General features: G+C 48.1%; 1 protein-coding gene across 1 annotated transcript in view; it reads right to left on the bottom strand.

The window, feature by feature from the left end:
- The window catches only part of TESC (tescalcin), a 70,317-nt gene that overhangs the window by 37,586 nt on the left and 5,769 nt on the right, over window positions 1–26,962 (bottom strand). The window contains exon 2 of the mRNA XM_021073708.1: window positions 9,890–9,959. Within this exon, the coding sequence (XP_020929367.1) occupies window positions 9,890–9,959 (70 nt within the window). The remainder of the gene's footprint in view (window positions 1–9,889; window positions 9,960–26,962) is intronic.

Here is a 26,962-nt window from a genome sequence, read left to right as displayed (position 1 = left end):
CTCCTCCTGAGACAGCTCCATGACTTGGTGACATCTGGAGACCTTTTTGGTTGTCACACTGGGAAAAGGTGCTACAGGTAGCCAGTGATGTTACTCAACATTCTATGACATACATGACAGCCCCTGGCCCCCCAACAAGAACTATCCAGCTCCAGGTGTTAGGGGCCAGTGACTCAAACTACCCACCTTGGCCAAGCACCACAATAGCTGCTTGCAGGAGTTCTCTCACAGTAGGAGGCCCGGATAAGGTAGGTGGTGCTGCCCTGAAGACCCACGGGGAGAATTTGGGAGGGGTCAGTAGGAGGAGACAACCAACTTCCCAGGATCCTTTGTGCTGGAATCCGCCTTGGCTGAGAGGTGTGGGCACCACCAGGAAGGACCCTGAGCCAGACCAAGTTCGGGTCAAGCGACTAACTCCATTCCCAAAAACCAGAGGCTGTGAGCCACGGGGCAGAGCTGTTCTCCTGGGTTCCCTCACCCTCCTGCTCTCGGCCCAGGTGCGCCTTCCCAATAAAGTCTTTGTTAGCATGTGTGTCTCCTTGCACAACTCATTTCTGAGTGTTAGACAAGAGCCCACTCTCAGGCCCTGGCAGGCAGGGGTCCCCCTTCCTGCAACACAAGTGCCAAGGGACACCCTGCTCTGGGGAAAGGCATTCTAGAAAGAAGGAACGGTACATGCTAGAGCCCTGAGGCAGGAACAGAGGGCAGTCAGAAGGTCGAAGGGGTGGTGATGGTGCTGGGCGCACTGTGCAGGGATCTGCAGGACCCGCACTGACCAGCAGCTCTGACCTCACATGACTTGGTGAGAGGGAACATTCTGGGCAGAGAGGTGCCATTTTCCTAGGCTCCCCGTATACCCCCAGAAGTGAGAACAAAAGCCGGAGGTCCAGGGGAGGCTGCTGGGATAATCCATCTGAGAGATGATGGTGGCCTGAGTGGGATGAAGGGCCTGGTGGAGGGGAGCTCCCTGTGGGACACATGGTAAATGTGAGAGATCTTTGGGACATCAAGGCGACAGGCAGTGGCTATGTGAGTCTGGAGATGAGAGGAGATGGCCTGGCTAGAGATGCAAATTTGGGAGTTAACGCTCCCGCGGCAAAGCATTTTGAGTCCTTGCCTACAGCCAAGACAGGTCTCTGTGATCTGCACCCCACGCTCCAGTGCTCTCATCACTCAGGCGGAGGAAGCTGGGTCCCACCTCTGCCAGGAGCCCTTTCTGCTACACCAGCCCCTTCTCTCCACTCTGCGTTCAGCCCCAAGGCAGCCACCTCAGAGGGGCCTTTGCCAACCAGCTGGGCCGAGGTCCCTCCCCACAGCAGCCTCAAGGGGTGCGGCCTCCTTCTGCCCTGTTTCCTTCCTTTGTCACCATATGTATGAGCTGGTTTACATACTAGTTACCCCTCTCTCTCTTGCTCACACACACACTCAGAACACACACCTGAACAGAAGATCCACAAGGGGCAGAGGAAGCCTCATTTCTCCTCCAGTGTCCCCAGCACCAGAACCCACCATGGAAGGCCCTTAACACCTGTTTCTGTAAAGCAAGGACAGAGTCAAGTATTAACCCTGCTGGGAAAAGAATTTCTTTTAAAAAAAATGTCTTGTGGAGTTCCCGCTGTGGCACAAGGGGATTGGTGGCATCTTGGGAGCGCTAGGACGCAAGTTCGATCCCCGGCCTGGCACAGTGGGTTAAGGATCTGGCCTTGCTGCAGCTGCAACTTCGGTTGCCACAATGGCTCAGATCTGCTCCCTGGCCCAGGAACTCCATATGCTGCAGGGCAGCCAAAAAAGAAAACAAAAAAGTTGAATGTGCATGCCCACTAGTAAATCTAAGACCATTTAGAAAGCTCCTTGACTTTGAGGGACACCTGGGCATCCTTTCACACCACTGACTCCTTTGTGGCTCTGTGTCTGCCCTCACAGGTGCGCTCACCTAAGCAGGAAGGACAGCCCCTCACACTCGCTGTTTCCTGGGCAGCTCTGATAGGGATGCAGAAGACACAGGTAGTTGTAGAAGTCCTGATAAAGGACCATATTTAAAGAGGAAAACTTAGGGGACATTGGAAGATCACTCTAAGTTAATAAATTACTCAAGAAAACCGGAGTTCCCGTCGTGGCGCAGTGGTTAACGAATCCGACTAGGAACCATGAGGTTGCGGGTTCGGTCCCTGCCCTTGCTCAGTGGGTTAACGATCCGGCGTTGCCGTGAGCTGTGGTGTAGGTTGCAGACGCGGCTCGGATCCCGCGTTGCTGTGGCTCTGGCGTAGGCCGGTGGCTACAGCTCCGATTCAACCCCTAGCCTGGGAACCTCCATATGCCGCGGGAGCGGCCCAAGAAATAGCAACAACAACAACAACAAAAGACAAAAAGACAAAAAAAAAAAAAAAAAAAAAAAAAAAAGAAAACCATCAGCACAAGGCAGGCTTGCTTCATTAGTGTAGCCTTGAGAATTGCCTTAGGTCATTGGGTGGGGGATGGGATGAGGCCTGCATTTACTTTCAGACCAAGGGCAAGAGTTTAAGGGCCACCCTTCTGTGGATTTGAATGCACACCTCAGCGGACACCAAGGAGGAGTTAGTACTCCCAGAAAGGAAGAGGCAGTCTTTTCCAACCCGCATTCCCCTTGGATGATAAAAACTGTAGCCCACAGGATCCTAGGGGCAGAGCTTCCGTGTCTGCCCACTTGCATCTCTCACAAGCGTCTTATCTTAATAAATCTATGTCTTGCCTCTCACTTTGTCTCTCGTTGAATTCCTTCTGTGCAGAGACAGGAAGAATCTGAACCTTAATGAGTCCAGACACAGGGTGAGTGATTCTAATTTAAAACCATGGGTTCAAGTCCCAATCTGGGTTTAGGCCGGGTTTAAGTCTTGGCATGTGGGTTCAAGTCCCCAACTGTGTTCTCGATAGGTTCAGGCCATTAATACTGTCAGTTTCAGTTCTACAACCGCGGATTTTTCTTTTTAACTGAATGGGCATCATCCTAGCCGATGCTTTCAAGGAATACATCAAACACACTGGCAGTGAAAGAGCTGCACCAGCAGGGCCGTAATTATTTCACTGTCCTGAGTGTTTCTTTAAAAAAAAAAAAGAAAGAAAATCTTCAGCTATTTGATGGGCTAAAAAGCAAAGTGACTGGATTAAAAAGTGACTTGATTTGGGGGAAAGTGAAGTGATCCCAGTGGTGATTCGGCTAGGGACGGACCCTAACCTTCTTTGCCTCAGTTTCTTGATCTGTAAAATGGGGCAACAGTGTGGACTTCAGAGAGCCCAAGACCATGAGCATGAGCAGTGAGCCTAACCCCTGGCACAGGGTGTCACCCAGCTCATGGCAGCTCCTGACCGCAAGCTAACCTCTCCCTTGATAAAGCAACAGGAGGCTCTGCTGTAGCATGCAAAACAGGCCTGGAGCTGGGATTCACTGACACCCTGGGGTTTGGCTTCGAGAACGCTGCTTGGCGTTTCGTGGGCGCTCCAGAGTGGGCAACAGAGTCCTTTTGCTTTTGGGTAGGTGTGCGGTCACATGCCTCCCAAGAATCACTCCACGTGTGGTGGCTCGATGAACCTAAAAAGATTTCTCTAATGCAGCTCTGTCTAATCAGGCATCCTCCTGGCCTGCATCACGACTTTTGATGGATTCCATCACATCTATTTCTGGGGGTTGGGGAGCCTGCCCGAGAGCGCTATCAGCAAGTAAAAGGCTGCCGTTTAAAACACTCACTCCTTAAGGGGCCCCACTCAAGAAAGAAAAAGTGCAAGAAGCGATTATTTTCTTTACTAAAATCAGCATTGCTTAGCAGCCTTATTGGAAGTTTTCCTGTGGAGCGGTGGATTAAGGATCCAATGTTGCAGCAGCTGTGGGGCAAGTCACCTCTGTGGCTGGGTTCGATCCCCAGCCTGGGAACTTCCACATGCCATGGGTGCAGAAAATAAAAATAGTGGAAGGTGTTTATTTATGGAAGGTGTTCCCTGCTAGAAGAAAAGTTTTTGAGGACAGAAGTCTCTGCATGGTAGGTGCTCAATAAATGAGCCAGAGGAACATTTTTTCTCCAAGAATTTTTCACCAAGAGGCCTCAGAACTCAGTGTTCTGTGATCAGGCTGGATTCAGGTTTGGGGGTCCTCTTAAAAGATGCAGCACCAGGAATGTTCTTAAAAATCAGGTGCTGGGCCTTCGAGGGAATCCACACAGCCTGAGGCCCTGACACACTGGCCTTGAAAGCCTTAGACAGACTCACCCTGGATGCTTCCATGATTTTCAACAAAAGAGGGGATCTGACCAAACACAGCTAGAGAGTGGTGAGTTACAATTTAAATCAATTTTGGCAGTTTTCAGCTTGTGGGGTGTTTTTAAAAGCTATCTTCAATGTATTAAAATCACAAATTCAGAAAGCCAATTCTTTTTTTTTTTTTTTTGTCTTTTTTTTAGCTATTTCTTGGGCCACTCCAGCGGCATATGGAGGTTCCCAGGCTAGGGGTCGAATCGGAGCTGTAGCCCCCGGCCTACGCCAGAGCCACAGCAACGCGGGATCCCAACCACGTCTGCAACCTACACCACAGCTCAAGGCAACACCAGATCCTTAACCCACTGAGCAAGGGCAGGGACCGAACCCGCAACCTCATGGTTCCTAGTCGGATTCGTTAACCACTGCGCCACGATGGGAACTCCCAGAAAGCCAATTCTTCATTACACTTAAAAGCAACTTAGAAATCTTACTAGTGTGTGCATAAAGATTGCAAATATGAAAGGTCACTTAAGGGGTCTTTTACACTGGAGGTATTAAAAAGTGCCCTCTCCTCCCTCCCCTACTGCCTGGTACCCCAGTAAGCTCTCAGGCACTTTCACTCTCTAAGACTGAGGTGCTGGGGGCCTCGCTAAGGGGACCCCAGGCCACAGTGTTCACAAATCTTGGCACTAAAAAAACAAGGCTCTTTTCCATACTCTGAAACCCCAGCAAGGCCCAGGGCCTCCTGGACAGTCCCCTGATCCCCAGGGATCAGAGAGGTTGAAGGCCCAACCTGGGGTCACACAGGAAACCCTTGGCAGAGTAGGGAACCCGATCCCAGGCCAGGGCCGCTTGTCTCTTCAGCCTGGGGAGGGTGTGCAGGAAAGCCTAGGAGGACTGGAAAAGCTGCCCCACACCCTTCTCCAGGCCTGGAGGGTGGATTAGGATTAGGCAAAGCAGTCGGGAGACTGGGAGGAGGCCCTTCCTGCAAGCCTGTTTGCATAAGCCCTGCGGTCAGTCATGCGGTGTCACCTCCTTCCTACAGGCCAGACTGGCCCGTCACTACGTGTCTGGCTGACATTACCCGCCCAGCAGGCTGCAAGACCCGCAGCAGGGGCTGTGGTGTTGGCATTATATGTCCCCCCCCCCACTCCAAAATGTTAAAAGCGGAGGGTCCTCAGATGGCAGAGCGGGGAGACCGAGGTCCTTACGGGACACTCGCAAGTCAAAGCCACGACCCCAGCTTCGGTACAGAGGGGTCTCAGCACCAGGATCAAGTCCTAGCTCCTCCACCGAGGAGCTGTAGGACCAGGGGCCAGGTACACGGCCTCTCTGAGCTTCACTTTCCCCTGCGTCAAATGGGGAGAACAGGTGTTCCTACCACTATTTATGGGCTGGATAAGGCAGAAGTGGCAGGCTCCGGCTGTGCAGCACGAAACATGCTGAAATAATAACAGCTTTTATCTGTGAACAGTCCCTACCTGCCAGGCCCCCAGATAAATTTTCTTATCAGGCACATGTAAACCCTACCAGGGAAGTACTATTAATAACAACAGGTCTCACCTCTACCATGCTTTACGGACTACAGAGAACTCCTCTAATCAAAATACTCACTTATTGGTTCCTCACTTCTATGCTCTCTCATTCATCCATTCAACCAGCTCCTCCCAGAGCATCCACCCCTCTTACAAGCCCTGGACTCAGCCCGAGAGCCAGGGGACAAGAGCCAGTTCCTGTTCCCCAAGGGGCCGACAGACTGTTAGGGGCGGTGGGTGGAAGGGGGCAGTTACAAGTCTGTGCTGTAAATGCTGGGATGGGCCTCTGCCAGGAGGGACTGTGGGGGCACAGAGTGTGGGAGGGTATCTTGGAGGAGGTGGCATCCTCACTGAGACCTCGGCAGAGCAAAAGCCAGCATTTGAAGACCCTGGTGGACCCCAGCTAAAGAGCATGGATATGACCTTGAGGGTACTGAGAAGCCCCCAAGGGCTGCGGAGCAGGGGCTGCTCACTGGGTCCAGTAGACATACTCAGGGCTTGCTTGACAGCAGGGGTGGAGAGGGCAATGAATACGGCAGTCCTAGGGTGGGTTGCAAGAGACGGGTAAGCAGGATCCAGAATGGCAGCCAGAGCCACCACCTCAAACGGTCTCAATCCTGGCTTGACCTACAAGACTAGGGGAGTAGGAGGCACAAGGACCGCTCAGCATCTGCAGGGGGGGTACAGCCTCCACCTATCCAAGCCCGGAGGGCATACTGGGCACCATCCCCCGGTGCCAGGCAAAGCCAACCTGACCAAGACAGCCATGCTGGTTAGAAATCAGAGTCCCAGGCCTCACTCCATCCTGTGAATCAACACCTGCATTTTAGCAAGATTCCTGGGTGATTTGCATGCATGTTCATGCCAGAAAGGAACCAGTATAGAGCGCCACGTTTCAGTACATCCTTGCAGAGGCCCCTGAGGGGCCGCTGAGCAACACTGCCAGGGCTCAGATGCTGGAATCTCAAAGTGGGAGGGGCCTCCACCAGCACCACAGACTCTTACTCACACAGCATATGCGCTCCCCACCTCCACTCCAGCCCTCAGACCAGATGGCCCCTGCTTGGGCATCTCAAGGTGGTCCTCATGACCTCACCAATGCTGGAATAAAGACAGTCCTGTCTGCCAAATGCCAAGGAGCCCAGCTTATCACAGAGGCATCTGCTCATCTTTCGTGTTGAATCAAATCCCACATGACCACACTCACTTTGCAGAGGAGGAGATAAGCCCAGAGAAACAGAGCAACTAATCCAAAGTCACCAGCTAGGGATACAGAGGAATCAAATATGATTTGTTTTCCAAGTCTGGGTTTTTGCCTCTGCCTCCCTCAAGTCTGAAAAGTAAATACCTGGAATTTGAGCCTGAGGCCTCTCATCAAGCCGGACTGCAGACCTGAAACAATGAGAAGCCAAGGCAGCTTGTGATTGGGCTGGGGGCACAGCTTGCTGGAAAATTATCTTAAGAAAGGTGGCCTTGCCTTCACATACCTCCACCGTGAGCTGCATGGTGGTCCCGTCCACCAGCACAGGTATGGCCCACCTGGCACAGGGTACTTGTTCATGAACTTCTAAAGGGATGAAGGATGCCCTGGACAGGACCATATTCCAAAATCCAGGTGCATATGCGTCACCTCCCTAGAGACCTGCCCGGCTCAGGTCTTACCACCTGTACCCACTCCTCAGCCCCTGGTCCTAGGAAGCCCACCTGGCCCTGGGTAATCACTCATCCTCCTCCCTTGCCCTTGGCAGATGACCCAGTCCCCACTCACTCCCAGCTCTGAGGAAGAGCAGTTGGCATTTCCAAGTCCTGACCATGGTGACTGGCTCAGGCCTGGGCATGTGACCCATCAGAACCAATGAGAAGCCAGGACACCTTTGGCTGGGCTCGTCACTGGGTTGAGTGAGTGAGGTGTGTAGAATTCAAGAAGTCGGTCTTAACTGAATTTACTTCTGCCTTGGATATAATCAAATTGAGACCAGAGACCACCAGAATTTTGAGACCACCAGACTCCGAGTTCTGTAAATAGATGCTCTCAGCATACAACACACTGGATTATTAACATGCTTTTGTTTGGACAAAGACGAGAAAAAGTGGATAGTATTTACATGTGACTTTCCATAAAAATCTAGGTCAAATTTAAGTCTTTTTACTAAGAAAAGGGATGTTTTCCAAGACTATTAAAAGGTTTATTTTAAAGTTCTAAGACATAACCTTGAGACTCTGCATGCCTATTTTAGGAAACTACATCTGTTAGAAAGTTTGTGGTGGAACAGTATTCATTTTACATTGGAAACTACTTGCTTTAACTTGAAACTTTCTCACCAACTTTGTGATCAAGTCATTGACTAGGCCTCTCACCAACCTCATTCTCAATAATGTAACCACCACCTAAGACTGAACACACATTCCTGGAAGAAGGTACACAGTCCGAGGCGTTCCTCCTCATAAAAAAAGTAACCCACCTGGAATGTAAACTGGTGTAACCATTATGGGAAAAAGAATGGAGGTTCCTCAGAAAACTAAAAATAGAGTGGCCATATGATCCAGCAATCCCACTACTGGGCGTATACCCAGATAAAACTATAATTTGGAATAGACACATGCACCCTATGTTCATAGCAGCACTATTTACAGTAGTCAAAACACAGAAGCAACTTAACTGTCCACTGACAGACAAATGGATTAAGAAGATCTGGCACATATATACAGTGGAATACTATTCAGCCATGAAAAAGAATGAAATAATGCCATTCGCAGAAACATGGATTGACCTAGAGGTTATCATACTAAGTGAAGTAAGTCAGAAAAAGAAAGACAAATGCCATATGATATCACTCATATCACTTCATATGAATCTAAAATATGACACAAATCAAGAGTTCCTGCTCTGGCGCAGTGGATTAAGAATCCAACTGCAGGGGCTTGGGTTGCTACAGAGGCACAGGTTCAATCCTCAGCCTGGCGCAGTGGTTAAAGGATCTGGTATTGCCACAGCTGAGGCCTAGGTCACAGCTGCGGCTCGGACTCAGTCCCTGGCCTGGGAACTGCCATAAGCTGCAGGTGCAGCCATTAAAAACAATAATAAAATAAGACAAAAAAATCAATATATCTATTATATCTATGAAACAAAAACAAGACTCACAGATATAGAGAACAGACTTGTGGTTTCCAAGAGGGAAGTAGGGGTGGGGGAAAGAAGAACTGCAAGTCTGGGATTAGCAGAAGCAAACTGCTATATATAGAATGGATAAACAACAAGGTTCTACTGCAGAGCATGGGAACTAGATTCTCTATCCTGTGGTAAGCCATAGTGGAAAAGAATATGAAAAAACCGCACATATATATAGAGTCAATGCATACACACACACACACACACATGTATATGTGCGTTTTTTTATATTCTTTTCTGTATTCATTTCTGCTGTGATTCCTATATATATGATATATATATTCTGTGCATATATATATATATATGATATATATAGGAATCACAGCAGAAATGAACACAACCTTGTAAGTCAAGCATACTTCAATATGATTTTTAAAACTACTTTAAAAAAAACTAACCCACCCAGCTTCTAAGAGATTCACATTAAACACCCAATGTAAAGTGGTGATTTTCCTTGGCAGAATCTGAGGCTGCCGCCCATCAGCTTACCAGGGGCTGGAATTACCAACCTGTGGAAGCAGAGTCAAGGGACAGGTCCTCATGACAGCATCCAAAGCCCCTGAAATGAGCTGCACCACAACTGATTCACCTCTGGGTGCCTGGCCCTGGGCATGATCCTGGCACTCAGCTGGTCTGCCCTATGTGTCTGGTACAGAGAGGGCAGGGGAAGGTGACGGTGGCTGACCAGCTCTTCGTCCCACACCCAACCCCCACCATCTTCACTCCAGTTATAATTTTCTGATCCCAGTAGAAAAAGAAGGGGTTCTTTCCCTCCCAGCTGAGAACATCTCATCTAGAAGGGACCCAAAGCACTAAGATGATGACAGGTTTGTCTCAGGAAACAGGGCAACCCAGGGGCTGTAGCAGAGCCAGCCAGCACTCTCAGGAAGAGACCAATGGAAAGGGACATCCCCAAGGGCCATGGTCCCACCCAGCACGCAAACCCAGCTGCCCAACTTACCGAATGGTGGGTTGGTCTCCACTCAGCTGCTTAAACCTCCGGTGGAGCTGCTCGATCTGGTCTGATGAGACTGAGGAGGAGGAGAGAAAGAAAAGTGAGAAAGGCATCCCTGACCTTTGACCTGGAGCTATAGGAGGGAGGCTGGAGCCACACCCCCATCCCCTAGATCGTTCATTCTCATACCTGCACCCACTGAGGCAAAACCAAGTGAGTGCTGCACATGCAGAAACAAAGAAAGGGTTTGCCATCTTCCTGGCAGTGCAGCTCTGCGGTTACCAGTTCTGCTCCCTCCACAATAAGACAGTTTCTACTAACAACGGCTCCCAGGACAGGACAAACGTGAACCAGGTCACCCCCTCCTTCCTCACTCCATTCAAGAGATGGCATCTGCTTGTCTGTCTTCCCTCCCACTCCTGAAGATGGGCGTTCTCCCTGCTGAGAAAGGGGCTTCCTGTAGTCACTATTGAGACAAAGGAGGCGGGAGAGGAAAGTGGCTCGGGCAGGTGCCTGGAGCAATTTGGGATACCTACAGTGAGAAATGTGCCAAGAGTCAGGTAAAGCATGGGCCGTGGAGGGAAAAGAAATAGAATCGTGATCCTTGCTACTATGGGCAGTGTAACTGAATATTCAGTTGTGTCAATTGTGTCATTGTTTTCCTTCCAGTTGTATAGAGATACTGGGGACATATAGCACTGGGTAAGTGTGAGATGTGCCAGTAACTATCTGACTTATGGACACGGTGAAATGATGACCACAGTGAGTTTAGCGACCGTCTATCATCTCATCTGCACAATTAAATAGAGGAGTTCCGGAGTTCCCGTCGTGGCGCAGTGGTTAACGAATCCGACTAGGAACCATGAGGTTGCGGGTTCGATCCCTGCCCTTGCTCAGTGGGTTAACGATCCGGCGTTGCCGTGAGCTGTGGTGTAGGTTGCAGACGCGGCTCGGATCCCGCGTTGCTGTGGCTCTGGCGTAGGCCGGTGACTACAGCTCCAATTCAACCCCTAGCCTGGGAACCTCCATATGCCGCGGGAGCGGCCCAAGAAATAGCAACAATAACAACAACAACAAAAAAAAGACAAAAAGACAAAAATAAATAAATAAATAAATAGAGGAGTTCCTGTTGTGGCTCGGCGGGTTAAGAACCTGACATAGTGACGATGAGGATGTGGGTGTGATCACTGGCCTCGCTCAGTGGGTTAAGGATCTGGTGTAGCCGTGGGCTGTGGTGTAGGTCACAGATGCAGCTCGGATCTGGCATTGCCTTGGCTGTGGTGTAGGCTGGCAGCTGTAGCTCTGATTCAACCCCTAGCCTGGGAACATCCATACGCCGTGAGTGTGGACATAAAAAGAAGACAAAAATTGAAATAATGAAATAAGTAAAATTGGTTCATTTAAAAAATTAAATAAAAAATGATTTTTTTTCCTTGTGATGAGAACTGTTAGGATTTATTCTCTTAACTTTTATGTCTTACATATAGCAGTTTTCATTAAACTTATCATGTTGTGCATTATATCCCTGGTATTTATTTCTCTTATATCTGGAAGATTCTACCTTTTGAATGCCTGCATCCAATTCCTCCTAACCACGCCCCCCCGGCCCCATGGTTTCAGCAAACCTAAGTATACAGGAGGTGTTCCAGGTGGGCCGTGATTCTTCCACAGCTGAGACTGGACCTGGTGGGTTCCAGGCTACAGAAGGGTTCCACCCACACGCCAGCGCTTATTTTGTGAAGTGCGCACTATTAAACACTTATGTGTACCTTCTCGCTTCCTCCTCAAAACAACCCTGTGAGTAGATACTTTCCCTCTCTGCTTGTTTTATTTATTTATTTATTTTCTTTTTTAGGGCTGCACCGACAGCATATGGAGGTTCCCAGGCTAGGGTTCTAATCGGAACTGTATCCACTGGCCTACGCCAGAGACACAGCAACGCGGGATCCGAGCCACATCTGCAACCTACACCACAGCTCAAGGCAACACTGAATCCTTAACCCACTGAGCAAGGCCATGGATGGAACCTGGGTCCTCATGGATGCTAATCGGATTTGTTTTGTTTTTGTCTTTTCTTGGGCCGCTCCCGCGGCATATGGTGGTTCTCAGGCTAGGGGTCGAATCGGAGCTGTAGCCGCCGGCCTACGCCAGAGCCACAGCAACGCGGGATCCGAGCCGCGTCTGCAACCTACACCACAGCTCACGGCAACGCCGGATCGTTAACCCACTGAGCAAGGGCAGGGATCGAACCCAAAACCTCATGGTTCCTAGTCGGATTCGTTAACCACTGTGCCACGACGGGAACTCCCCCAGCCCATTTTAAATTTCGAAAAGTGTAGCCCAGCAGGTGCTATGATCATACAGCTGATGAGTGGGAGAGCTGGGGTTCAACCCCCAAGTCTCCCCAACTCCAAAGCCTGCCCTTAACGTCTACACAGCATTGCCTCTTTGTCCAGAATATCCTGGTGTTCCAGGCCCTTAGGTCTAGTGCCTGAGGACTATACACAGTGCAGGCAAACTTTCCCAAACTGCTGGGCTGGGGGAGGGCTCTCTCCCCACCACACTCTCAGCATTTCCCACCCCTGAAGCATCTTCAAGAAAGTGCAACTCAGAATTCTCAAGCCTCTCCAGAAGTTGTTGTTGGCTAGAAAATAATCATTATAAAGACCAACTCCTCTGGAAGGCTTGCTATGCCCTGTGGGATGGCGGGGGGATGGAGGCAACAGGACATCTCCACACATTGGCTCATCTGTCTCCTTTCTTTCTTTTTTCTTTTTTGGCTGCACCTGCAGCATATGGAAGTTCCTGGGCCAGGGATTGAACCTGTGCCACAGCAGCAAACCCAAGCTGCTCAGTGACAACTTGGGATCCCTACTCACCAAGCCACAAGGGAACTCCTAGCTCATCTGTTTCTCAAGACCCCCTGGGAGGAAGCTGCATCCTCATGTTACAGACAAAGAAACTGACACTCAGAAAAGTCAGGTCACCCCTGGGGACAATTACCACCTTTCTGGGGGGAAATACAGCCATTTACATCACATGTGGGGTTTTGTTGTTGTTGTTGTTTTGTCTTTTTGCCTTTTCTGGGGCCGCTCCCGTGGCACGTGGAGGTTCCCAGGCTGGGGTCGAATCGGAGCTGTAGCCACCGGCCTACACCAGAGCCACAGCAACGCAGGATCCGAGCCATGTCTGCGACCTAACCACAGCTCACGGCAACGCAGGATCCTTAACTCACTGAGCAAGGCCAGGGATCGAACCCCCGCAACCTCATGGTTCCTAGTCGGATTTGCTAACCACTGCGCCATGACGGGAACTCCAACATCACATGTATTTTAGCAAGGACGTTCACATCCTCCACGGTCTGGCCATTCTCCTTAGATAGGTACCCAACAGAAATGCACACTTGTACTCATCAGAGGGTGTGCAGGAGGATTGCATGGCAGTGCAATCTGAAGAACCCTGAACTGGAAATCACTCAAATGCACTGCAATGGCAGAATGGACAGTGTGGTATGGTCAAAAAACGGAAGAGTATACAGCAGTGACAAGGAACAAATAATAGCTACAAGAACTTGGCTGAGTTTCAAAACCTAATAACAAGCAGAAGAAGTCAGTTATGAAAGGGCACATACTTTATAATTTCATTGACATAAAAACGGGCAAAACTCATCTGTAGTGTTACAAGTCAGGGTTGAAAGGCAACCTACTGTCTGATTCTGGAAGTGGCAAAATTACTGAGACAGTAACAAGATCAGTGGTTACTGGTGGAGGGATGAGTTGGCAGAGCACAGAGGATTTTCAGGGCAATGAAACTGCTCTGTGTAATATTATAATGATGGAGATATGTTATGCATTTGTCCAAACCCACAGAATGGAAGACACCGAGAGAGAACCGAAATGGAAACCATGGACTCTGGGTGATGATGAGTCAGTGTAGCTCCATCATTTGCAACAAACATCCCACTCTGGTGGAGGAGGTTGATATCCGGGGAGGCAGTACATGGGGCAGGGGCGGGAGTACACAAGCAAACTCTGTATCTTCCCCTGAATTTTGTTGTTAACCTGAAAAGGTTCATAACAGCGAGGTCTTAAATTTTTTTTTTTTTTTGTCTTTTGTCTTTTTGTCTTTTGTTGTTGTTGTTGCTGCTATTTCTTGGGCCACTCCTGCGGCATATGGAGGTTCCCAGGCTAGGGGTTGAATCGGAGCTGTAGCCACCGGCCTACGCCAGAGCCACAGCAACGCGGGATCCGAGCCGCGTCTGCAATCTATACCACAGCTCACGGCAACGCCAGATCGTTAACCCACTGAGCAAGGGCAGGGACCAAACCCGCAACCTCATGGTTCCTAGTCGGATTCGTTAACCACTGCGCCACGACGGGAACTCCTTAATTTTTTTTTTTTTTTTTTTTAAGTGAGGATAGCAATTACCTTTGATGGAGCAGTGATGTGAATGGGGCATGAGAGGGTTTCTGGAGACTGGAAATGTTTGATTTCTTGACCCAGCTTCAGGTCTACATAGATGCATTATCAGAAAGTTTTTGGAACTGTCTGCTTCTGGGTGATGCACTTTCTATGTGATACTGCAATAAAACACTCACTTGAGAGCTCAGTAATTGTACTTAAGTGGGGATTTCTCCTGAAAGGATAAGGCCAAGGAATACCAAGAGATGAGCAGAGAAGTGTGTTCACTGTTCTAATAGCTTAAAAACTGAACTCAAATTCAGTGCCCACCAAAAGCAGATTGGTTAAACACTTTATGGTTTGTTAAGCCATTTTTAAATTTTTTTTCTTTTTTCTTTTTAGGGCTGCACTTGTGGCATATGGAAGTTCCCAGGCTATGGGTCAAATTGGAGCTGCAGCTGGAGCTTGCGGCACAGCCACAGCAACACAGGATCCAAGCTGCATCTGCGAACTGTGCCACAGCTTGTGGCAACGCTGGATCCTTAACCCACTGAGCAAGGCCAGGGATTGAACCCACATCCTCATGGATACTAATTGGGTTCTTAACCCACTGAGCCACAACAGGAACTCCAAGACAGTTTTTTTTTAAAAAGGACACTACCTTTAAAAGTGACAGTTGTGTATTTACTGTGAACATACATTCCAACATAATGTTGTCTAAAAACAGCCTGTTATGAAAACAGCATGACCCCATATTGGGGAAAACATCTATGTGTATACAAATGTATACAAGTAATGAAAGAAAATCAACGTGTTTTCCTAAAATAATAGTAGCAATTATCTCTCAATGATGGAATTAAAGACTGTTTGTTTTGCTTTGATTCATCTATATTTTCCAAATCTTCTCTAATATACAATGTATACTTATTAGTCATGTAATGAATATTTTAAGCACACAATATGGTCCCATAGGGGACAGCCGAGGCAGCTCAAAAATATTGTTACCTGTGAATCATTCATTGGCAAGTACCTGGACACATGTGTGCTTATTTAATCTCTGCCATGAACCTATGGCTGACAGACCATTTCTGTTTTACAGAAGAGTTCACTGAGGCTCTGAAGGCATCAGTAACTTGCTCAAGGTCACTAAACATAAAAGAGGCAAACCCAGGTTTTGAACTTGTCAGTCAGAACCTGTGTGGTTTCCTTTTTTTAAAACTGATACTCCATAATGTCCCTTTTGGAGTGATCAGATTAGACTGGCCAATTAGAGTTGCCAGCTTTAACCCACAGATCAAAACAAAACAAAAACACCACTGAAACCATTTTTAACAAGGATAGACCTAGAGATTATCATAGAGATTATCCTAAGTCAGACGGAGAAAGACGAATGTCATATGATATTACTTGTATATGGAACCTTAAAAAATGATGCAAATGAACTTACTTACCAAACAGAAACAGAGTCACAGACATAAAAAACAAACGTATGGTAACCAAAGGGGAACAGGAGAGGGAGGGATTAAAATATACATAACTACTAAATTTAAGCAGATAAGCAACAAGAACCTACTGGATAGGACAGGGAACTATACCAACATCTTATAATAACCTATAATGGGAAGGAACCTAAAAAAGTCTCTCTCTCTCTCTCTCTCTCTCTCTATATATATATATATATATATACACACACACATACACAAGTGAACCACTTTGCTGTATGCCTGAAACTAACACATCATAAATCTACATTTCAATAAAAGTTTTGGTTTTTGGTGGGTTTTGTTGTTGTTGTTGTTGTTTTCTTTTTAGGGCCACACCCACAGCATATGGAAGTTCCCACGCTAGGGATCCAATCAGAGCTTCAGCTGCCGGCCTACACCACAGCCGCAGCAACGCCAGATCTGCAACCTACACCACAGCTCACGGCAACACTGGATCCTTAACCCACTGAGCAAGGCCAGGGATTGAACCCACAACCTCATGGTTCCTAGTCGGATTCATTTCCACTGCGCCACAACAGGAATGCCTATATTTCAATAAAAGGTTTTTAAAAATACTCTGATCTGTTGCAAAATAATTATCAGAAATTACAACCAAACACATGCTCCTAAACCACCTCTGTGAAAGATGAGTTACCTTGAAGATATGGTGCTAATGAGAGAGGCCAGTCAAAAAGCCCTTGCCATGTAGGATTCCATTAATAGGAGACACTCAGAGAGGCAAAGCCACAGAGACAGAAAGTAGACCAGCGGCTGCCTGGGGCTGTGGAAGGAGAGCAGGAATCACTAACAGCTATGGAGGGTTTTTTTTGGTGGGGTGGGGGGATGAAAATGTTCCAAAATTAGATTGTTACACAACCCTTCCATGATACTGAAAAACTGAGTACATTTTGAATGGGTGAAATGCCAGTCATGTGAATTATATCTCAATAAAGACATTAACAAGTGAGTGAATGTATAATCATGGCAACAACAGTAGCCATTAATTAACAATAGACATTCCATCAGGCTGTGTCCTGAGCACTGGGCTCAACGCAACTCTGTTTTTTTGTTTTTTGTTTTTTTTTAGGGCTGTACCATGGCATAGGGAGGTTCCCAGGCTAGGGTTTGAATCTGAGCTGTAGCTTCCAGCCTACACCACAGTCACAGCCATGCCAGATCCAAGCCCCATCTGTGACCTATACCACAGCTCAAGGCAACGCTGGTTCCTTAACCCACTGAGAGAGGCCAGGGATTGAACCTGAGTTCTCGTGGATACTAGTCAGATTCGTTTCCACTGGAAAGTCAACGGGAACGTCTCAACTTGACTCTTGATGATCCTCGGCTCACATAACCATCAATCAATCCTATCAGGTAGGGAGGGTTTTCTCCCCAGGATAGAGATGGGGATACTGAGACTTGCCCAAGATCACAGAGACAGGAAGCAGTGTATTGGCTATAAACCATTATAGACCAGGTTTCTCTATGCAATAGTTTCCAGCTAACTGCATCCAAAGTGCAGGCACACCTAACATGTGTGCACACGTGCCTCTCTATCCTGCTTGACTGAAAGCAGGGGAATTAGGAGGACAAAATCCACAACTCTGTCCCCTCTTTCTGGCACCCAAATACAGGGCCAAGGGCTCAGCCCAGGGTCAGCTCCACACGCCTTCAACTCCATCCACTCCCCCGGGCTGACCCTGGGGCCCCCACAGGTCCATCCCATAATCACCTGTTACACGTGTGCCCATGTCACACCCTGGAAGGCCCTGTCTCTTGTCCCTTCAAGGTTCCTGGGATGGAAGCTTTTCCAGTTTCCCTGTCCCTCACTCTGAGCCCTCTCTCTAGGGCCCCATGAGGTCACAGTTGCCATGGGAGTGAGAGGCAGCAGACACCTTGGTGCCTGGCATCTCAACCTCATTATTTTGAGTTTTAGATTTCAACCTGAGGGAAAGGTACACCCCTTCCATGGGGCCAGTGGGAGTTACATCTGCTCAGTCTTAGGGGTGGGGGTGGGGGGAGTGACTTGTCACTTGCGACGAGAAGCTTCAGGAAAAACATGTACACCTGCACTGCCCAAAACAGAGCCATCAGCCTCCTGTGGCTGCTAAGATGTGCTGAAGTATAAAAAACTTATGAAGACTTAGTATGAGAAAAGTAAACTGCCTTAATCATTTTTCTATTAATTATATGTTGAAATGATATTTTAGATATCATGGCTTAAATAAAATCTATTATTAAAATTAATTTCACACATTCTATGCTTTTAAAAAATGGGGCTACTAGATAATCTAACATTACATTTATAGCTTTTCAAAAATTTAGAATTATTTTACCTCACATTACATTTGCACCAGACAGTGCTTGGTACATACACTCTGAACCAGCAACTTGATCCTCAGGAGTGAGTCCTGAGGAATTGAGACAAGTGTACAAAGACAAACAGATAAGAGTAATCATTGATGCCTGTTTCGAACAGTAAAAAACTGGGTCAACGCTGACCCATGGGAAACTAGTTAAATAAATCCTGGTGCATCCTAAAGGCAGAGTACTCCACAGCCTTAAAAAATATTTTTAAAAGATCATGAGACACGGAAAAACCTTCATGGGAAAAACAACAGACCACAAAGATCTCATTTACATGAAAGTTCATCCATACGCACGTGTGCACAGGAAAAAACAGGAAAGGATTACAACAAAATATGAATTGTTCCAGATGGTAGAGAGCATGTCAGGACATTAGCTCTCCTCTAGAGAAAAATGTTTATCTGTCCTTTAACTTTTCTGCAATTAATAGGGACCACTGTGTAAGCTCATTTAAAATGTTTTAAACTCTGACAGCTAAAATGAAAACTAAAACAGAAAATACCATGTGCTGGTTGGTAGAAACCCGGAGGGAAGAAGGAGGCAGAGACAGGAGCAATGAGATCTCAAGCAGGTGTACTGACCAACAGAGTGGCTGACAGCACTGAGCAGAGAGAACTCAGGTTACCCCCCTACCAGGAAGCCTAGGTGACAGTTATATAGAGAAAGGGGTAGTTTCTATTTTTAGCAGATTCTATTTTTAGTACAGGTTCTGATGGAATAAGAAACAGGGAAGATACAAGTTAGGTTGTTACAATGTAACAGTTTCTCCAGCTATTCTTGGCTGGCAGCATTGTGTTTCCTTTTGTACAGTTACCCCCTAACACTGGAGCCCCTGTGGAGTAACTGGACCCCTCATCTATTGCTGATGGGAATGGAAAATGGCACAGTCGCTGTAGAAGGCAGTTTGGTGATTCCTCTAAAAAGGAAACATAGATTTACCATACAATCCAGAAATGCTGCTCCTAAGTATGTAAGATAAATGAAAACATACGTCACACAAAAACCTGTACATGGACCATCACAGCAGCATTATTCACAAGAGCCAAAAGGTGGAAACCACCCAGATGTCCATCAACAAGTGAATGGATAAAAAAAAGTATTCCACTCACACAATGGAATATCATTCAGCCTTAAACAAAGAATGGAATACTGACACCTGCTATGATGTGGACGAACCCTGAACACATTCTGCTGAGGGGAAAAAAAGCCAGACACAAAAGGCCACAGAGTGTATGATGCCATTGTATAAATGGAATGCCCACAAGAGGCAAATCCACAGGCACAGAAAGTGGATTAGTGGTTGCCAGGGGCTGGGGTGGGAAGGCGTGAGGGGGAACTGCTGATGGATATGGGGGTCTCTGCCTGGCCCTGGCCCCACCTGCCTGGCTTCCCGAGCCAGCCTGCAGCCTGCTGTGCTAAGTAAGGGGTTGTTCACAGGGGGAAGGGGAGTCGCAGAGACCAGGGCATCAGAGACCACTCAGGAAGGAGGTGAGCAGGAGACTGAGGAAAAGAAACAGGCCTGAAACCCTCTACACAGAGTGTATGATGCCATTGTATAAATGGAATGCCCACAAGAGGGCCAACCTCCCTCGTGTGACTCGGGAGGACAAGGAACATCCACATTCACCCTCATCCACCCTGGGGTGGTGGGGACTAGGTGAGCCTGTGGTCCCAGGGACCTAAGTCTGGTGGCAAGGGGCATATAAATGATCACTTGCTCCTTCCTTCCAGAATCTGGGCTGCTCTCAGGGGCATGGGGACCTGAAGTACTTCCCCATGGCACACCTGTGCCTGCTCAACCCCCTGAGAAGTGCCCCCACCGCTCATCAAGAGAACATGAGAGCCTCTGGTTTGCTGGGCACCTGCCAGAGGCCAGGGAAGCAGACACAAAAGGAAGAGCCCTCACTTCACTGGGACACAGGATGCTAAATGTGGTGTCTGCTTTCCAAGGAGCACCCAGTTTGGAGTGGGGCTTCCTATCCACTGGGATGGGATGGGAAGCAATGCCTGATGGGATCCCAGAGGCTGAGGGCAGGGCAGGGAGGCAGGCCTGGTGGAGGCAGAGGGGGAAATACTCAGGCAGCCACAAGCCCTCTTGCATGGGTGGAAGGCTGACTAGGGATGGGGCCACTGGGGCGGGGTGGGGCGCACACATCGGGTTAAGGCATTTAGACTTCACCCCGAGTTTCTGGACAATGTTAAGCCTTGGTAAAATATCCCATGTGCCTGGCAACAGAGTGGAGGGCGGATGCAGACCATGGGACTGGGTACCAGCTGGGAGGCTGGCAGGTGTAGCTGTCCAGGTAGGGAAGGGCCTTCAAGACACCGCTGGGAGAAGCAAGGGCAGCTGAGTGCATGCTGTCTGCTTTCTCCAAGGGCACCCAGGAGCCACCCTGCCTCCGCCAGTGCCAGCCTGGATGCAGGTGCAAGGACATCGAATGGCATCACTGGGGAGATTGTGGTGGCTTCCAGGGCCCCCAGAGCTCTCCTCTTGCTGCATACTGACAGACTGGCCAGGACATGACCCAGGCATCAGCTGAGGTCCTAGAACACTGAAGCATGCCATGTCAGACAGAAAGAGGAGCTAACCACACCGCTGCCAAGAGCTGCAGGTCCAACCCCCGGCTTCACATCCTACTAAACCATCCTCCTCTGCGAGACAGAGATAATAATAGCACCACCCACATCAGGCTGTTCACACCACGAAAAACAATCAAGCCACATACCTAATATGCACAATCATCAAAACGTGGGATCCGCATCCATCCACTGGTGAATGGATGAACAAAAGGCAGTATCTCCATCCAGTGGAATATTTTATTTGTTTGTTTTTTGGCCCCGCCCGTGGCATACAGAAGTTCCAGGGCCAGGGACTGAACCCGTGCCACAGCACTGACAATTCCAGATCCTTAATCCACTGAGCTGCCAGAGAATTACCCATCCATTGGAATATGGATCCCCCACAAGAGGAAACAAAGTACCAACACTTGCCACAACCTGGATGAACTCTGAAAACATGACTCGGTGAAAGAAGCCAGCCACTCAAGGCCACCACTGCATGCTTCCTTTTATATGAACACCCAAAGTAAGCAAATCCATAGGGACTGAACGTAAGTTAGCTGTTGCCAGAGGCTGTGAGGTGGGGGATTAAAATGACTGCCAGTGGGCATGAGGATTCTCTTGGGGGTGATGAAGATGTTCTGGAAACACACTGGTGTCGGTAGCACAACATTGTCAGTGTGCTGAACTGTGTGCTTTAAGATGGTTGTGATGGCAAATTTTATGTGATTGAATTTTGCCCCAGCTGAAAAAAGAAAGTCACATACACACTCAGCACTGGACCTGGCAAAAGAGCAGAGATGCTGGAACTGCCATGATTGTTAGTATTACACCCCCAAAGCAAAAATCTCGTGGTACCTACTTGGCTCTCCAGCTGCCTCTAGTCTCCTGTGGAAGTTAGAATTTGTGTGCTGCCTGGGGCTACAGCCAAAGCAATGACTAAGCCTGGGCCGGGGAGGGAAAGGAGGGACTGGCCTCCACAGCCTGGAAGGGATCCACCCTCACACGCCTGGTGCACAAGATGCTTCAGGGCACTGGACCCCTGCTCCTCCACCTGCCTTCCCTTGGAAGCCAAGTGCTCAGTGTGTACACGTTACAGACCACGCCCCGCTGCTGGGAATTTAAAATTAACCCAAGATGCAACTGGGTGCCCTTGGCCTCGAGGAGGAAGTTATCAAATGCAATGCTATTCTCTAGAGCAGAAGCGGCCACAAGAAGGTAATTGCTGGTCCTCCTCCAGCACCTTTAAACCCTTTTCTTGCAAACTTCAACCCGCTTTGTAAATGCAAAAGCTGAGGGATTCCCCGGAAGAGCTGCCTGGGAGTGGCATTTATTTTAATCTCTGGTGCTGAGGGTCTATTAGGATATTTGTGGGGGGGACGGGGGGGGGGAGGCAGTCCTGCACAGAAATGAACCCTCCAAATCTCAGGACTGGCGGTGAAGCTGGGTCAGAGTGAAGAAGGGTAACTTTAGAAAACATTCTCCTCTCATGAGTGAGGAGACAACAAGAAAAGCTGTCCAAGTGGGTGAGCACGACTCTCGAGATCACACAGACTGACCTGCTCGTCCACACATACCTTCCTACAGCCATGCTCTGTTCTTCCCACTCACCTTAGGGCAGTAATGATACCACACTGTGTCAGCATTTTACTTGGAGGCAGGAACTAAGCCAAACACTGGGCACACATTATCTTATTTAGCCCTCCTAACAGTGCCTGCCTCTCTGGCTGGTTATTACACCCTAATACTGATAAGGAAACTGAGTCTCAGAGAGCTTATGTCATTTGCTAACGCTATGAGTGGCAGAACTGGTATTTGAACCTAGGTCTGTGACTCTAGAACGTGTTCTCATGACCACTTGCTTGCTGTGCTGTCTGCCAAAGCTGGGAAGTGACTGGGACAGTGAACACATTGTTTCTGTCACCAAAGGGAGAAAGATGTCTCTGTTGTAATAAAAGGACTAAAGATGAGGAAGGGAGAAGAGCAACAGTTAATCAGTGGAGATTTGGAGAGCTGGCACCTTTCAGAGCCTCCAGGGAACTGGTTTTCACATCCTTCTAGAGCTATCTTCAGCTCCAGATTTACAGAAAATATAAGGGTTCATTATGGTAGGACATTTAGGTAAAGAACTCTAGTTCCTTCTGCAAGGAGCTAACAGAGACTCTCCATTCCACTACAAACCCAGGAAGCACTGGATAAAAATAGAAAAAACGTATAAGTCGTCACTAAGCTTGAAAGTAAGGGAAAGCCCCAGGTGCCAGAAGCAGGAAGGGGACTCAGACCCAGCAAGTGAGGTGGCCCAGGGGTACCAGAACAGTTCCAGGCTCTAACCACTAAGGTAGGGGCTTCTAGTCCACCGAGTGAAGCAGTGGCCTTGGGTCCATATGAGTTAGAAGTGAGACACCTGTCCAAAGCTAAAGCACAAAGGGCTATCTCTCCAAATAAGGTGAGACTGAAAAAATATTCCCTCCTGGCCCCAGAGAATCAACAAGGAAGCTAACTGTTCAAAAGATGCAGCAGAACAAAAGGAAGAGGAGAGGACTCTGTGATGAATCAAAATTCCAGGGCTGTGTCATGCATGAGAGAAAAATCCAAACCTCTGTGGTGCAGGAAAGCCAAATTTAGGTATTAATGTAAAAACTGTTTGCATTCCAGTGAAAGCCCTAAGGTACCCAGAACAACAAATGCAAATTTCTGTGTGAGGAACTTCTATAACCCCTAGCATAGCAGGGAGGTACTTAAGCTAAGCCCACCTCTACTTGGTTTGGCCTCAGTATGAATCTGGAGATGAAGATAGTTCAAAGGATGTGAACATGAGAAGGAGACAGCCCAGTCTAGGATGAGCTCAGAATCAAAAACCAAACTATGCAAGCAAATGACCACCATATGAAAGGATCAGCAGACACAATTAATAAATGTGTTGGGAAGATAGTGAGACAGCAGAAACTACATAGTAGCTTTAAATTATTACAAATAACTTAAGAACAGTGCCCTATGACAAAAGCAGTCAATTTGAAAAACATACAGAACTTACAAAATGATTTTTTAAAGTCTATGGAATTTTAAAAACTAAGCTGAGTTAAGGCAGTGATGGTGTAATAGCTAAAGAGAGAATTAGTGAACTGGAAGACAGACCTAAGGAAATGACTCAGAATACAACACAGAGCAATAAAAAGATAGGAAATATAAAAGAAAGGTAAAGAGGCTTTTAGGACACAATGACACAGTCCATCAAATGGAAATTGCTGAGGAAGAAGATAAAGGGGAGAGAAAATATTTTCATGATGGATGACATAAGTCATTTTAAGAGGGAACAGCATAAACCATTCCCAGGCAGGGTAAATTAAGTCCACACCTAGACAAAGCATGGTAAACAAACACCACCAACAAAAAATTTTAATAGAGGGGGGACAATCAGCTTTTAACAAGGAAATATCAATCAGATAAAAGAGCTGGCCTCTATGGAAAGACGAGATTAAAAATTCAGTGCTGAGAGAAAATATGCAGCCACCTCAAATTTTATACCCAGCCCAAATGATCACTCCTGTATACTCAACTAAATAAAGGTGTTTTCAGACAAAGCTGACAGCTCAGAGACTCATTGGAAAATCTATGGAAAGGTGAGTTACCTAAAAAGAAAACTCAATCTAATGAGTTTGATTGAGCAACAATGGTTGCAAAAATTAACAGAGTCTAAAACAACAATGTAAGTCAACTATACTTCAATAAAAAATTTTTTAAAATAATAGAGTTTGCATAAAACAATAATAAAACCAAGAGGAAGGCCTTAAAAATAAAGAAAAAATACCACAGAGCAATACAAATTAAAGCATACTGAGGTCCCCGATCATCATCACAAGGGCAAGATACCATTAACTTGAGGCATGGCAAAGGTGGCCATGCCTTTGCCATGATCAGAATTACTGAAGGAAGTTATAGAATGCCCTTAAAAAGGAGGCAAGGGGCCAGTTTCTGAGAATTTTACAGACAAAATGATTCACATCTGCCAACAACTACTGAACACTTATGACATGTGAAGAGCTTTACTCAAATTCACTAGTCCTCCCAGCAGCCCTGAGATGCATTCCCATTGCACAGATGAGGAAACAGACTCAGGGAGGCAAAGCTACTTGCTTAGACAGTAAAAAGTGGCCCCATGATTCAAACACATATCTGCTGGTAAAGGCCAAGGTGATGGAAAGTTGGTCTGGACCCAGGTGGGACTCTGGTTGAGGTCTCAGAGATGCAGGTGAGGACAAGACAAGGGAAATCCTGAGAACTACCATGTGGGTGAGACTGTGAAGTGCTGGGAGCTCACCCAGGTTCTTCCATCACTGGGACCCTGGCATGGGTGCTCAGGAGGTAGGAAGGGACCCTTCTTCTCTCTCCATCACTGTATGTCTCAGCCACACCAATCATGCCAATATCTCCTGCCTGGCCATCTGCCCCCCCTCACAGAGGTCCCTGGGCCCTGAGACCTGCCTGCTCTCTCTCACCTCCCAGGGAGCAATGCTGAAAATGGAAGGCCCAATCCTGCCAGCCTGCCTGTCCACAAAGGTCATGCTGCTGGCACAACAAAGGGGCTTTTTGTCCTCACACTTAAGGTGGCTGCCACCACCAGCGGAAATCACCCACTTGACCTTCTGGTTTCATGAATTAATAATAAAGTTGGAGCCGGCAATAGAATGGCTGGCAGGACCAGGGTACCAGGCTCCTCCCTTTCACCTTGCCCAGCCTGGGAAAAGGAGGCCCTACCTTATCTTTCCAAAGCAGTGGGCACTCCAGAGCTGAAAACACCTCGTTCCCTGGGCTTGAGATAACAGCTACAAAAGTGCTTTGCAAAAGTAGAAGCATCTTATCAACACATGAGGTATTTTGTCTGTAGGATTGGGCTGTATGGCATATCTGAGCAGTGATTAAATTCCATGCTGCATTCTGGGGACCACTAACTCTCTCTCTCTGTCTCTCTCTCTCTCACACACACACACACACACACACACACACACACTTAAATGTATCCTGCCAGTGTGGGGGTGGGGGAGGCGAGAAAAATGCATGAGGGATCTAATTACTACTAATCTGTGGAGCTGGGGAGTCTCGGGGTAGATTGCCAGTTGCTTGCCTGCAGAGAAAACACGAGTCCTTCTTGGGAAACAGATGGGAGCCACACAGTAAGACGCAGGAAATGGAGAGGGGATGCGTTCCTGCCTCTGCCCAGGGTTCCACGCTCCCCTCACAATGCCCACCACCCAGCCCTCCTGGGGGAGGGGGGGGGGCCACAGTTCTAGCACTTTCCACATCACCCAGAACTAATCTGATCTGCCTGAAGGTCCGATTCTCCCCTTGCCAATTTAACAAGTGTGTGGAACACTATTAGCCGGGTCCTAGGGCAACCGTGTCGCCTCTTTTAGATAACACAGACTTGGGGACTCTTACAGTCTCCATCTAGATTATGTCTTGTGGGAGCGGCAGGTTCTTTGTGCACCTGAAAAAGAGGCCTGGTTCTGAATGTGGGTTCCACACACAGCATCTAAGTGACCTTGCATAGTCACACATGTGTCTGAGCCTCCATTTGCTCATCTGTAAGCTGGAAACACAAGTCCCACTGGGCTCTTATGAGGATCAGAAGATGATGGACCGAAAGGGCCCGAGAAGGAACAGCTGTTACCCTTCATAGCCCAAGACCATCTGGTCGACCACTACATTTTTAAAAGGATGGAGCTGGTGGCTCAGAGAGGGCCGCCGCCTGGACCAGGCATCTCAGCAAGGCCCACAGGGCAGGCCCAACGATGACCAGCCTCCAGGCCCTGCTCTGTGACTGATGCTGACACGGGATGACCACACCAGCTGAATGGAGTTTAAACTATCAGCACCAGCCAGGGCAGGAGGTGCTTTTGGGTGCCCAGCAATCAGTTCATTTCCCGCACATTTCCACACTGTGAGGACCTGGGAGTGGGCAGGGGTCCCTCACCCCTCACTCAACCAAGGCAGGAAAGGTTCTGGAGAGCTGAGGCCACTTGGCCCTCCCTGCGTGGCCTCAACCCCTTCCCCCAGGGGCCCCGAGAGCTCAACCTTTGGGCACCAGTCCTCTCAGGCTTCATAGCATGTCTGTTCCTCCTTTACAGGGAGCCACTGTTTTTCATTTTTCTAAAAAAAATTTAAGTGCTCTTATTATTACTTACTTATATTGAGGTCCTATTTACACACGATGGACTACATCTTGACTGTTCTGAGACCTGCATGAAGGCTGAGGGTCCCTGTCTCCCAGAGG

Source organism: Sus scrofa, chromosome 14, assembly GCF_000003025.6.
Source record: "Sus scrofa isolate TJ Tabasco breed Duroc chromosome 14, Sscrofa11.1, whole genome shotgun sequence".
NCBI lineage: Eukaryota > Metazoa > Chordata > Mammalia > Artiodactyla > Suidae > Sus > Sus scrofa.
Note: the sequence above shows the minus strand (reverse complement) of the source record. Positions and strands in the feature narration are given on the sequence as shown.